The 14,690-nt window shown below is 38.6% G+C and overlaps 1 protein-coding gene across 2 annotated transcripts in view; it reads right to left on the reverse strand.

The window, feature by feature from the left end:
• LOC103395213 (rho GTPase-activating protein 26) overlaps positions 1-14,690 on the reverse strand; it is a 57,152-nt gene that overhangs the window by 22,164 nt on the left and 20,298 nt on the right. For both annotated transcript variants that reach the window (XM_025065513.1, XM_008332844.3), the window contains 14 exons: positions 11,329-11,424; positions 10,077-10,138; positions 9,828-9,899; positions 6,062-6,163; positions 5,871-5,981; positions 5,235-5,339; positions 4,781-4,910; positions 4,381-4,481; positions 4,183-4,277; positions 2,858-2,936; positions 2,001-2,037; positions 1,805-1,870; positions 401-475; positions 232-316 (listed from right to left, as the gene is read on the reverse strand). In XM_025065513.1, the coding sequence (XP_024921281.1) occupies positions 232-316; positions 401-475; positions 1,805-1,870; positions 2,001-2,037; positions 2,858-2,936; positions 4,183-4,277; positions 4,381-4,481; positions 4,781-4,910; positions 5,235-5,339; positions 5,871-5,981; positions 6,062-6,163; positions 9,828-9,899; positions 10,077-10,138; positions 11,329-11,424 (1,216 nt within the window). The remainder of the gene's footprint in view (positions 1-231; positions 317-400; positions 476-1,804; positions 1,871-2,000; positions 2,038-2,857; positions 2,937-4,182; positions 4,278-4,380; positions 4,482-4,780; positions 4,911-5,234; positions 5,340-5,870; positions 5,982-6,061; positions 6,164-9,827; positions 9,900-10,076; positions 10,139-11,328; positions 11,425-14,690) is intronic.

Consider the following 14,690-nt stretch of genomic DNA (forward strand, 5'->3'; position numbering starts at 1 on the left):
AAGTTTTTTTTTTTTTTTTGATGTACAGAAAAAACAGTATTTTCCTAAAAACATGCAGAAATTTGCAATTTCTTACAACATCAACACAACAGTTACCCTTTTAATGTTTTTGCAGGAATAATTTGCTTTACCAGATTAAGAATTTGAATTTTAGAACAACAGCATTGTACAGGTGGAATATATTTGCTGTAACCTCCTGCATCCAGCCCTGTGAGCCTCTTTCACACAAACCTGAGATAGTGTTTGATGGCACTTGTGATCGTCTTGATCTCCCACTCTGGACTCTCCAGCTCCACATCAGCACAGGTCTTTGGATCTGTTGAACACGGTATATCATGATGTAGGAAAAGCAAATAAATCTGATCTACAACAGAGTTGAATTATATGATGTGGTGTTTACCCATAGCCAAGCTCAGTAGTTTTTGTACTCTGGAGTTGACACCCACAATTCTGTACAAGCCTTGTTCATTAATACCTACAGGAAAAATAATTCAACAGTGTTACGTTCAGTAGTATGGACCGTACACTTCACATTGTGTGGTCGAGGAAAACACAGTGTTAATTATTTTTCCCACCCACAGTTTAATCTACACATTACAGTGCAGCCCACACTTTGACCATGTGAGGTTTTTTTCCTCATACTTTTCATTTCATAGAAACATCATGTGAAGAACATCATTCAACAAACATTTGTTGCATACTATCTAAATGTAAATGTGCATGTGCAGGAAGAGAGGAAATGATAGGGCACTTGTGGACCTTTACTGTGACATTTTAGGGGAGACATTTTTTCTATAGGGAGTGGACTTAGTGATGCCTTACAAGATAATGTCCTCCAGAACGGGAAGAGAGAAATCCTGCACATGAACTTCGACTCCTGTCATTTCCTACCACTCTAATACCATCTGCTAGTGGAGTGTATGAGATGTCCAAGTGTGGATCTCTTATTATACAGTATGGTACGGTATTGTATGTATATACCTATATATATATATATATATATATATATGAATATTACAATTTAAAAAAGCCACATTGTTTGTTATATTGTCAAAAATCTAAAATACTACATTGTGCCAATGACTGCTTAGAATATTTTTTTCTTTGTCTTTGCTGACAAAAATGCATATTGGCTGCTATTATATGCATATAATAGCTTAAAAATCACTTTTACTATATTAAAAATTGGTAATTTATATATTTTTCTAAATTACATACGTGTATATGTATGTATATTTAGGTATAATATTTACAGTACGTATGTGTACGTATATATACATGCATGTATATGTTCATATTACACAACCATCAATCTAACACAATCAAATATAGAAATTGATTGGTTTTTTTTTTAAATGATCAATTATTTTCCAACATTTTGATAACATTTTATCGCTTTTGCATATACCAAGTCTACAGTGGAGTAGACACTACCACACATGAAATCTCATTAACTGCACTCTTTGCAATTGTTGTTAATTCCCATAATTCCAGCTTGCTCCACACAACAGCAGGATTCCTCCAAGAAACACAGTTTTATTGGACCCAGGCAGTTCAGGTTTACGTGAGTGCGAGATATGAAATCTTCGACAGCAGTTTTAGCCGGGTTGGGTTTTCCCTGTCCTTTAACAAACACGGAACAAATCACAACTCATTACCATTCAACCCCTGCAGGGAAGGGAGGGGGCGGCACATGCAGCGAGTTGGCAAACAACAAATTATAACATAAAATAACAATAAAATGTCAATCCTTTGTCTTGGAAAAGAGGCAGAAAAACCTCCGACTCTTGAGAGAGCCTGTTACCTCGAGTGTCCACAGCATAGATGAATTTCTTCATTACATTGAACCCTATGACGTCCAACTGGGCTGCTGCGGAGAGGAGGAGAGGTGTGAGCTGTGGCAATGTGTCGGAATCACAGCAAATTTTTATATATATTTATATATACACACATACATAGAATGTTGATACTGTCAGTTCATGACAATTAAAGCTACTTACTGCCTTCAGCCTGGTTGTCTCTGTTCAAATTATACACCTGGAAAAAATATAAACACACTTAGTCAGCATTTTTATTTCCATTATATGATGTAGAATGTGTATTTATCACTTATTCATGCAAAACAAAACTCTAAGTAAACATAAACAAATGTTTTTAAGGTATTTTTCCACTCTATCCTGATGTTATGTTCCACAATAGTTCCTGTAAAAGGCAGCCACAGAAGAAAAGACATTCGGAACACGTAGGCGTAACCTTGAGAGCCACACATGAATGTCAACCTTTTTTTTAATATATTTTGTGCTTTGTTGTGGACCACGTGAACAGCTGCTCCTTCTTGTTTGAGCTTGTGTTGGATTTATAGTTACTGATTCTCTTGGTGTGTTTCTGTGCGTACACTGTGATAGAATAAGTGTTGGAAACAAAATAACAGAGTGGAGCGTAGCACAAACACATACTTCTAGCCTCGGGGTGGGAAAAACACTTGCATATCTGGAGAACATTCTTGATTCAAGAATGCACCATTAGAAACTAATTACACCGTATTTACTATTCAGCTTTTTCTACTTTGAAATTTCTGTATGTGCCTAAATTTATTTAATTTAAAAACAAGACAAACTGTGCAGCACATAACAAAAAGAAAACTAATTTTTCCTGTTTTAAATCCATTTTCCTATACCTCTGTACATTCGTTTGAAGTACGTATACTACAGGAAACACACTGAAGTCAGACCAATTATGTAAAATGACTGTTCACGTTGGAGCTCTCGCTTCATTTAATGGAAATGTTGTCCGTCAATGTCTCTCTCACTCTTTTTTTCATATCGCATAAGAACAACCTGTAACCATAGCAACCTACTGGTTCTCTCCCATCCATGGCTTCCATCCACAACCGGCGGTCTTCTTCTGACAGAGCCTGCATGGTGATCACTCCTGGCCTTCACATGCAAACACAGAGAAATGGTTATTGACCGCCATAGTCACTGTCAAACCACCACTGAAAGCCTTGTGCTTCACCCAAAATACCTGGATTAGAAAAACTAAATCCAAATTATTTCACAGATATTATCATGGACAAAAGTGTCAACTGTTACCTTTACAGGTGGACAGGAAGAACATTTCATAACAAAAAACAACAACAAAAACATGTAAAATGTTTGTTTTTTTTACTCCATCATGTCATAAAATACAAAAAATGTTTGAAAGTCATCAACAGGTGAGGAAAATAAGGGGCCAAACAGGAGGCAGAAAAATACCAGGGGCCGAAACCTGTTCTTGTCTGGTGTTTACGTTCAATACAACTCTGCAGCACCACCATGTGTTCAATACCGCTAAATACATCTCTCTTTTCAAATTCATTTCTGTGATGTTATTCAGCAAAGTCCTCGTACGCAAAGCATAACGTTAAATATAACGAGCTTGTAAGTAAAGAATGGTATATTATATATTCTTGTAGCACAATAGTCACACTCTAGGCTCTTCAATTTAACAAAATGCAGGAAGTATAACAGTGACGTCAGCTCACCATTTGTAAAACCCACAGCATTTCGGCCTTCAGTGTAGTACTTTGTAACAATGTACTGAAGACATTTCCCGTACTTGCTCGGAGTCCCAAAACACCAAAGCGGCCGTTACGTTAGCATTTGCATTTGCAGTACATACTGGTGCCGCAAACGTCCAAGAACGGGGACAGTTGTTCTCTTACTGTCGGTGTAGCGCTTGAGTTTCTCCCTTTCCTAATGTGCTTCATGGCGGCTACGACCCACTGTCCCTCCCGCTTCCTACTTTTACCGTACAATTATTGTAGCTAGCCACTATGCTATTCATCTTTGACGTGAAAAGTTTAAAAGTTTTTTTGTTGAACCTGCATCTCCCATCTTGCCGTGGCACGTGTCTAACACACTGCCCGCTAAACAGTGTGGAACGTCCATGCTACATGCATGTGCTTCTACTGCGTGGTTACACCGGGCCGTGCACGGGTGAAACAGCATCTCACATTGACATCTTTTTTTTCATTCCGCCCAGTTGAAATTTAATGGCACTCTAAGAAAATTACCGAAATTAAGTTTTAATAACTTAAAAAAATGTATATGTTTTAAGACTTTTAAAGGATCCACAGAGACCCAAAATGTTGTGAAGATACAAAGGCACTTTTTTGTAAAGTTCAAACTACTGTCCACTAACCTGTCCACCGCCTCCACATCAAAACAAAACCTCTTCTCTATAGAGTCAGTCTTCCTCCTGGTGCAGGATTTCAGAATAAAACTCTCCTCTTCTCCCTGACAAAGACAGAAATAAAATGAAAAATTTAAAGGGGAAAAAAACCCAGTATCACTCTGTGATACATTCTTTATCTGCATTTAACGTCCTAGATCAACTCACCATTTTCCCCACAGACTTAGGGTCAAACAGTACCATGGTCACCTTCTTAGGGTCACGATGGTATGTGCAGTAGTACTTCACCCAGGTAGAAACAAATGAGCCTGATGGGAAAAAAGAGGACAAACAGAAACAAAGGAAGAGAAAGAAATAAAAAATCTTAAATCCTTAAAAAAATCCCAGTGCAATCCCCCTTAAAGAGACAAAAAAATTCAAATCAAAATTAAAATTAATTCTCCTTTCTATGGCCCATGTGCGATAGGTTTGAGTGCCATTTTTAGGGCCCTGTCCCCCACATTTGAAACCACTGCTCAAACATCAGTTTACACTTCTTTGTTTGTTGGACGGACATTAACTGTGGCGCTCAACCACTGAGGTTTTAATATTTGAAAGGGCTACATACGCTTCTCCTGTACAAACAGGTATCCCTCCATTGTGTGCTGGCTGACACTCTTGTGATCATGTGGATTCTCCTTCATCTTCTTCATCAGACTCTCCACCTCAGACCGCGTGCTCTCAAAGCGGTTCCTAGTCTGTGCAGACACGAGGTGAGGATGATGCAATAACAGAAAAATAATGGCAAAATCTGGCAAATTCAAACTATAGTGAGACTTTGTTGATCATATTTATATATTACTCTTGTATATCTTGTGTCTTGTAAGATCTCTGTTACAATAATGATTCACTTAAAATGTTTAACCTCTGAAGATAACATATTTACATACTACAATACTTCTGTTATATCACATTGTTTTCTCAACTTAACTCAAATAATAAAACACAATTGTGCATATTAGTATTTCTATAAAAAAAAAGTTTTTTATGTCTCACAGGGTGTGTTTTGCGTGCACTCTTACATTCTGTATGCTGATGGTGAGGTCTGTCTTGAAATGACTGAAGTCTTTTGCAAGCTCATAGCCATGGTGATAATAGGTGAACAGGCCTTGGAGGAACGCCAACAGCTGAGAGAAACAAAACAGCAAGACACTGAAGAATAAAGAGCAAACATCTGAAGTTAAGAACAAGGTGAATGAGACGGAAACCAAGAAGGGTCGGAGGAAAACTACGAAAAATAATAAGAATACTAAAGGAAAAGAAAATAGTTTGGATTTGTAAAATGAGAGGATGGGCAACAGGTGAGATTGTGTGGTAAGTGAAATTGATTGAGTGACAAAAAACTAAAGGGAACTTCCCAAACAGAAGTCTCTGTGTACTAAAAACTCAAGAGGTTAAACTTGCTTTCTGAAATTGGTCACAGCCACCAAACTGTCTGTGTCCTCACACAACTCTGCAGCAAAATCCTTTGTTGCCGTTTCCTGACAACAAAGGAATGATGTCAGCAGAGCAGCTGCAGGGCGTGTACTGCGTATCTCAAAGGGAGTGGATACAGAACAACTCAAAGCTGCTGTCAGATAAAAGTACACGAAGTTCAGCAACTTTGAAGGAAGATGTTTACTAAATAGGTCAATTTAAAAAAAAGAGTATATTCTCACCGGCTCCACAAAGTCAAACATCTTCCTTTCCTGGACTTCCTGCACTTTGAAGACGTACTCCAATGAGACCTCGTAAAAGTGCTGCCGCACATTGTCCACCTGGTTGTCGGCCTAAAGCAGAAGCACAAAGTCAGGCGGAAACAATCAGGTGTAAGAAAAAAGAGGGCAGACGTGAAAGGATGCAGCCTCACTTCGTGCAGATGTGACTCTTTCTTCTTGGCTGAAAGGCTCAGATGCTTCTCCAGAACGGCACAATACTTCTCTGTCTCCTTATCGAACTTTTTCTTGGCTTCCTGTAGTGAGGAAACAAACAAATGCCTCCTTAGAAATGTTTGATGATTCAGTCTTTGCTTTTACATATGGCTCTACTAACGCTGTCTATGGTCTTCTAGTGTGGGATTAGCATTCATTTTTATATTTAGTTTCTTTTCTTTTTCAGGAAATCCTGTTTGCAACTGTCTCTGCAGGTAGAGGACAGCTGCTGATAAAATAACAGCTGAGATCAACAATTTCAACAGCATGAATCGATGGTAAACCAGGGAGAAGATAGAGCCGGGTGTGTATTTCCTCAGGGTGGAAAACAGTTTAAAAAAATTGGGGAGTGTGAATCCTCTTTACTCTGCATCGCTGCTTTTAATCTTAAAATACACAATCTTCAGCCTAAATTAGAACCAATGTCAGAACACAAAGTTGTAAAATGATGTCAGTTATTAGAATCAAATGATTTGGCACTGCAGTAAAAGCACTTGAAGCTGTGTGAGCGTTTCAAACATGGCTGTAAATGCCGTTTCTGAATTGCTCTGATGACTGAGCCAAATGTCTTCCATTGTCATCCGTTCACATTTTATTTTTAGTTTATTGTTTATTGCTGTCGGTACTGGCAACATGATGAAAAGCTATTGGTGAAAACAACAAAGTTATTCCCCAGTTCCTCTGGGAAAAATACCTAAAGTTCAAATAAAGCTGTAGAGGAACTTTCTCCTCAGTATTTTTGGTCCAAATTCTTGTTAGATTTATTTTTTATTTTTTCTGAATGCAAGACTTTAGTCTGTATATCTAACGGGAACCTCATCAGTTTTGACCTCTGACATGTGGTCGCTTGTGGTCACATGACACAGGTGTTTTCGCTCCAAAATCAGTTCTGCTTATTCCTCAGGGTGAGCGGAGGAACAGGCAACAGCTGCAGAAAGCATCAGAAATGTCCAACATTCCTGTGAATGTTCACTCTTCACTCTTGTGAAGACTTTGTCTGAGGTGAACAGGTTTAAAATTCACTTCTCAATTCCGAGTTTCCTCATCACACACTTCACTGCAAAATAACAAACAGTCGGCTGCCTGTGCATGTTTTTCAGCGTATACTCTCTTAGAATGTGAGATATTGGGCATTGTGATGTTTGATATTTTGAGGAGTGCAATGCAATATTTCCAAAACGCTGTTAAGTAAATTTCCTAAACTCCTAAATTTCCCAAAGGGAACTCTCCAGAGATTAATAAAGTTCTATTCTACTCGTCATATTGTTCAATAAGTCTCTGCAGTAAAATGAAGCTGTTTTATTCAGCCGCCAGGTGGCAGTGTCTCCCCAGTATGAAATCCGTTAACTCACTGGCGACTGTTCTTTAGTCATTAGAGGACGATAATATAATAATGGTTTTGATGCAGCATCATGTCCTGCTCCTGCACCGTCTGACGTCAGACTGCGCTTAACTGCTTATGAAACGTCAACAGTTTAAAACATGATGCACCTCACCCACACATCATCATGTCTCTGCTTGTTCCTGCAACAAGGAGCTAAAATAAAACACTCATTTATTTAACTGCCACATGGGTACAATGGAAATTGAATTAAAATATATTCTTCTTCTTAACCTTGAATATTAAACCTTGGCAAAAAAAGGAAGTGTCTACACAATGATCTAAGGCCACGTTACAAAAGGTACTTAAGTAATGGCCAAGGACACATCATAGCAGAATTGAACGACTTCATCCTGTAACATTTTGTAAAACGAGGAAGAAGGCAGGATCCAAATACAGGACCAAAGACAAAAAGACCACAAAGATAACAAGAACATTTAGTGTTGTGACACAAATATGACAGGCAGGACTGTACAACAACAAGAACGACCAGGCCAAGACTGAGTGAGGGACTGAAGTATACAGTATATATACCCAGGGCACCAGGTGACATGAGTGAGACTAACAGAGAATCACAGGACACAAACGTTTGTGATGACGCAGAGAAGCCGACAGGAGGGAAGAGAGACAGACAGATGGACCTGAAAGATCTATATCATAACATTTTCATAGTTATTTAAATGTTCTTTTGTGGTTTTCAAAACGTTCTCAGTGTTGGTATATACAGATATTCCTCTTCCTGTTTCAGGAAGTTCGATGAAGGTGACATTTCAAAACTTTTAAATGTTACACATAAATAAGAACAGCACATTTAGTGTCATTTCAATGTTTAGTTTTGTGCTAAAAGTAGCTGAGATTCTATATTTTGCACAAATGTGTTTAACACCACAACCCTTGTGAGTTGTTTTATAATATTTTTCTTCAATTTTCCATCAACCTTTCCTCAGCCCCCCTTCATTTGTTTTCCTGGCCTCTTTCAGCAGCTCTTGATGCTTTAGGACAAGATAAGACTGTGCCAGACTAAGATGAAATGGCTTCTTTTCGAACATCGCTCACGTTGACCCGACACAGATTATGTGTTGCTGTATTAAACCAGGCCAACATTTTACAAATGAAAGATGACCTGATACATCAGGATTAACACGGGCTGCACTGACACAACGTGACAAACCGCGGGCGTCTCTGGGACCACTGCGTCCATTCATGTAGGTCATACAGCTAATGGAGTGGAAGGGAGACTATAGCACGACCTACAGTAAGAAGATTGTAAGAGTAAGAAGACACTCAAAGACGACATCTTTAGCCCCGAGATTACACCTCAAAAAAGTACTCTAGAGTGTTTAGAGGGTTTTTCAGACTCATAAGTCCTGTTTAAGAAAGACCCATCTTTACAAGGACAGAAACAACCATGACCATGCCACATGGGAGACCTGTTGGCCTGACAGAGCCCCCAGTGGGAGGCAGTGATTTACAGTTGGATTATACATTCCTCTAATCTACTATCCAGGTCATGTAAGTAATGGTACACACGATGACGCACATCCAGCCACTCAAGGGGAAAAACATTTAATATAATAAATATTCGGCCACAGCATGTCATTAAATACACATGTTTTCTAGATTCTCTCAGTTCCAGCTGGAATGACTAATTGATAAATGGAGAACTTTAAAAGTTGCCAAAATATTTAGGTTTGCTGAATAGAAAATTTTCTGCATGTGGCTTTTATGTGAATAAACAACCTGTTATGCTAAGTCTAAGTGGACAGGAAGGATTGCTAAGATTGTAATATGTAGTATTGTGTAGTATTTAGTAAAGTAATATCAAAAGTTACTGTACTGCAAGTCTTTCTCCTTATACTTGCTTTTGCTTATATTTGACACAATATATTTAATAGTATAAGCAGTGTGAGGGCAGAAAGACCAGAACTTGTACCAGCAACCAGTTATCTTGTTGCTAATCGCTGCCCCCACGTGGCCTGAAAGTAGTATTTACCTAAACCAGCTAAATTTAAGTGTTGAAAATATATATTTGTATGGTTGTCTGGGGCGCCATCTGCTGGCAGGGACGATGCTGTAACCTCTCGTAAAAAAAAGGTACCATAATTGCTATTGTCGACTTTGGCCCTGTTAAAATTCACACAATCTATTTAACATCTTTTGTTTGTTTGTTTTCCTTTTGTAATGTCTGGTATGGTTTTGAGTCAACAAATATGTAGAATGATAACTGAGGACTGTTTTTACTGACATCCAAGATTGTCAAATTTGTTTTGGACACTGGAAGTGCTAGACCTGATACTGAACCATCTCTGATGTTGTGCTCTTACCTTGGCAGCACTGATTTGTTCTTTCCTGAACCGTTCCAAAGGCATAATGAGAACATCATTGGCATTCTCGATCTGTGGGCACACACACCACAGAGTCACCGACTGGACAAATCACTATGCATTTCACCGTACATTGTAGTGAACGACTCCAGGTAGAAACATGAGTCACACTGATGTACAATGTGACCCGGGTGATGGAAAGGTCATATCCATCAACTTTAACACCTAAAAGGTTCTTAGGTCACTCACCATCCGTGTTCTCTCATCCTCCAGGTTCTGTAGAACTGCTGCAAACTCCTGAAGAGACTTAGCTGAGGACAGACGGGGGAAACACAGGAAAAGCAAATGAAAAACAGGAAATACATGCAAAAAAAAGTGACGGGGATAGAAAATGTCAGCGTTAAAAAACACGGGCAACTGAGAAATGTTGTCTGCGAAGAGTTGGCCTGTTCAAGCAGTGATGAAGGGGATTCGTTTCTGTCCTTGGACCTCCAGTATTTTCATGACACAGCAAAGTAATTAACTGGAAATGAAAACGCAATTCAGAGTTTGTTTCTATGGAGCTTTCAAAGCACAGCACAGCTCACTGCTTGTTTTCACTGCTTGTTGGCAAGAGAGGCTCGACTGCATTGTTTTGGTCCAGAGTTTCCACTCTGTCCCTGTAACACACACACACACACACACACACAACTTGAAGCTACAGGATTTGGATCCAAATCTAAAAGAGAGGGATCTCATGACCAAGGAATGTATTAAAAACCAACCCCTTTGATGAAGCCTATAAAATGCAGTCAAAAGTCATCTTAATCACACAGGAACAGACTCTGAACCAATCACACTGAATGATACAGACATCACACTGAGAGACTGAGAATGAACATGTTGTGTTTCTACATTTTTGCAATGAAGGAATTCCCATTGTCACTGTAAAAAAGGGCACTTAGTGGGACATATGATGCTAAATTGACTGGTCAGTTTCTAAGCTACTAAACAAGAGCACCCCCTGTGGTAGCTTGTAGTGCAGCCAAGTGATAAGTAAGCTGTTGAGAACAGATAGTCTATTAGACAGTTAGACCACAGTAGTGGGTTAGGTCAGGTCAGTGAAGAGCTGCAGCTGACAGAATCAGGCAGTAAAAGGGCGGGGCAGTTGTTTCAGCTCGGACCGAGTGAGAGAAAATAAAATATTTTAGAATGAGATCATAGAAAATACATATGACTCACATGACAGTAGTTTTTTGTAAAGATAATAAAAACACAAAGACAGACAGTCACGTTAAACTATTACTAAAGCATCGTTACTACAAACGGCCCAGAGAAGACTCAGAAAACGCTAAATATAAAACTGTTTATATGAAAATCAGCCCGCTCTTTATATTCCAGCTGAAACGTCTGTTTCTATTTCAGTGACTGTAAGTGGAAAAGCTTTGTCTGCAGATTTCTTTTTACAAGCTCTCATCTGCCTGTACTGCACTGGTGTTGGGTTTCACATCAGAAGGCTCACCTATGCACATCTCATCGTCCGTCTCAGCATCTCCAATACACTGGAATTTGAATTCATTCAGGGAGTCGGCAAACTTTCTCTTTGCTGTGGAAAGACCTGAAAGAGACAAAAAAAAGAGATTCTGTTAATTTATATTAATATATTGATTAATACAATATATATAATAATATACATCTTTTAAAGTATAGTTAGGGCTAGGGTGGAAGAAAAGTAACCTCTGTTTAGAAATTACAATAATGAGTGAGTGGAAAACGTCTTAATGCCAAAACGAGCTGATGGTGAGATAATCTAACTGGTGTTAGTGATGAGGTTTTTACAACTTTGTGTTTTTATATCTGTGCACACACAGAAAAGTGCAAAATGTTCCATTAAACATAAGCCACTTTACACAAGTGGAGCAGTGAGAGGCTTTGGGCGGATGGATGACATTCAAATAATCCAGAGGTGACAGACACTTGCAGGGAGTGCTAGTTTCCTTTCCTTTCAACTCAAGACGGGGTTCACCCCCACTGCAGAACCTCCTGTTACTGGGTGAACCAAAGTCAACCATATGTTGAGGTAGGGTAGAGAAAAAACAACTCCCAGCTACATTTGGATGATGGAAAATTTAGAGTAAGACAAATTCTGAAAATTAAAGTAAGTGATGTGGATAGTTCCAACAGAGAAACCCAGCCTTTACAAACAGAGAAGGACAAAACTGTATCTAATACACACAGACAAATATGTGTATCGTGTATTTAAATTATGGATGGAACTCAAAATGAGCCCAAGAGAGGAGAAAGAGGATCATGAGTTTCACAGAAAGACAGATGGGAGTCAGGAAAAGGACAGTGGCTGGAGAAATGTGTGTCTGTGTGTGTGTGTGGGTGTGTGTGTGTGTGTGTGTGTGTACAGATACTCACATGCATATGCATTGGAAATATCTGCTTCATCTTGCCAGTAGCAGAAATAAAATGCAGCCAGTGCACCTGGTGCAAGTCTGAAAGTGTCCAAAGCTACGTTCTCTCTTCCTATTTCTCAATGGACTTATAAAAGCAGAGCAGTAAAGTGAAGACCAAAGTGAGCTAACGCTTCAATGCGAAGGACAAACCCTGCATCTGCTCTATGTGATATCATATGTTTAAACTTAAGTGTAAAATAAAACTAATTTTTTTTTTTTTACTCTCATCGACCACTCTCAGTGAATCTAATCCAGCACTGATGTCATGTTTCTACAGCCTCCTGTTCTGTCCTATTACCCTGCTCTTTTTATTTAATCTAATACAGTGTTTTCCAACCTTTGTTGAGCCACAACACATTTTACACATGAAAAATCCCACGGTGTGCCAACAAACAATGTTACAAAAAATATATGTAATGACATACAGTGGAACCTTGGTTTTAGAATGGCTCCATTTTCGAACAAATCTGTTGAACTAAATTTTGAACTTAAAATTTAGTATCGATTTATTCACATTTACTTACTCGGTGTGAGAACGAGAAATCAGAATGAAGAATAAAGAATAAAGGAAATGTATGTGTAGGTTTTCTAGGATTCAAACTATGTGGTTGTGCTCCATTATAAGACCTGCGTTAGCACCTACTTACATACAGAAACAGGTATTAGAAAACTTTGTCCTACTTAAAGCGCTACCTCACTAAAGTTAAAGAAAGTAGAACAAATCCGGTACCGACCCAATTTAATTGGATTCCATCTGAAACATCACATAAACAGAAATACCCTGACACTGTTAGATAAATAGTGTGTTATTTAGAGCATTGTACCAGGACAGCCTACTCAGCGCCTCTACAAGACTGCACTCTGCCCTAGTTAAATCATAGGCACGTTATACTCCCCAATTCACTGGAGGGTCTCTGTTTGAAGAATTCAGAGACTTGTGTGATGTTGACTATAAATAATAGTCTGGGGATTTGTTCCAAAATTTGAAATTAATTTAAACACCTTTTTCTGGTAATGAATTGTTTTGTTTAAGTGTTTATTAGTGAGTAATGGAAATAAAAAAGGTGCAAAGTTGTCACTGTTAACTATAAGATCAAAATATATGAACAAGATCTGGGCACCAGTTATAATGCTAGGTCATAATTTGACCATGTTCTAATAATAAATACTTTAACTTTACCTTGAAGTTTAAAACCAAGTTGTATGTGTTGTAAAAACGTCTCGTACTCAAGTCCATCTCCAGAGAAGCATGAGAAAAGAAAACAACTTTAATGGATTTCACCTGCTGTTTAGCTCCCAGACCCGTAGATGATGAAACGGTTTATATTTAGGCAAACGTTGTGATGAAATCACATCATTTATTTTCTGGCTCCTCTTTGTAAACACATGGTGGATGTTAGATGAAGAGTGGGAGGTTTATCTCAGCTCCTAATGTTGGATGCTGGCAACAGAGCGCATTAGTGAAAGATAAGATTCAGAAAAAATCTCGTCAAGTTTTTTTGGAAATATCCATACACAGACAAAGAGAATGTTAACAGGAGCTGGATCTACAGTAAGTTTGCATGTCATTGTCGTTGGAACTTTCCAGAATTTTGTTTTCTGGAAACATTCACAACATAATGCCCCATAAATTGACAGCAAATTCTTCATTGTTATTGCAGATAATTGCAAACACGACCAATGGTCAAACCTTTAACCACCATCAGAAAAGCAGAGCCACTGACATGTAATGCATATGTATATTGACCTCTGAGCATGTCCAAATGGGTTACAGCCCAAATAGAATTGATTTAGGTTACAGTAAGAGCTCTGCACCATGAAGTACAGCTGCACAAGTCTGTGGTAGGAAATCAAACATGCATAGAGCAAAAACCGTAGTGTCACTCGCTTCAAGTGTCGCTGCTATTGTTTCTATCTCTGTGTGTGGATGTGTGTGTGTATTTTATTTTAGGGACAAAAAATATTGTGCTGGGGGACGCTTTGTCATGTGGGGACATTTTGCAGGTCGTCACTAAGTAAGAGTCAAGGTTGGAAGTTGGGTCGGACTAAAGTTAGGGTAAGCATTATGATAGGAGTATGTATATGCTTTATGTATGTTTAAGGTTAGGGTGAGGAGCTAGGGAATGCATGATGTCAACCTGAAGGGCACAGAAACAACAAAAAACTGGGTGTGTGTTTGGTGTGTGTGTGTTTGGACCCATGTTGAAGCAGGAAGGAAAGCCAGGCAGCTAAAAATAAGTCACTGTGTTGACTTATACCGTTCACTAACACGTCTGTCAGTGAATTCACCCTCATTCCTCTCACTTCTACTTCCCCCTGTTAACACACCTCTACAATGACAAGAAATAACACTGATTTCATTACAGGAAGTTTCATTTAACCTCATGTATAACTCAAGATGTAGATATGTAACAGATTAAAT

The sequence above is a fragment of the Cynoglossus semilaevis genome, chromosome 19, assembly GCF_000523025.1.
Source record: "Cynoglossus semilaevis isolate Cse_v1.0 chromosome 19, Cse_v1.0, whole genome shotgun sequence".
NCBI classification, from domain to species: Eukaryota; Metazoa; Chordata; class Actinopteri; order Pleuronectiformes; family Cynoglossidae; genus Cynoglossus; species Cynoglossus semilaevis.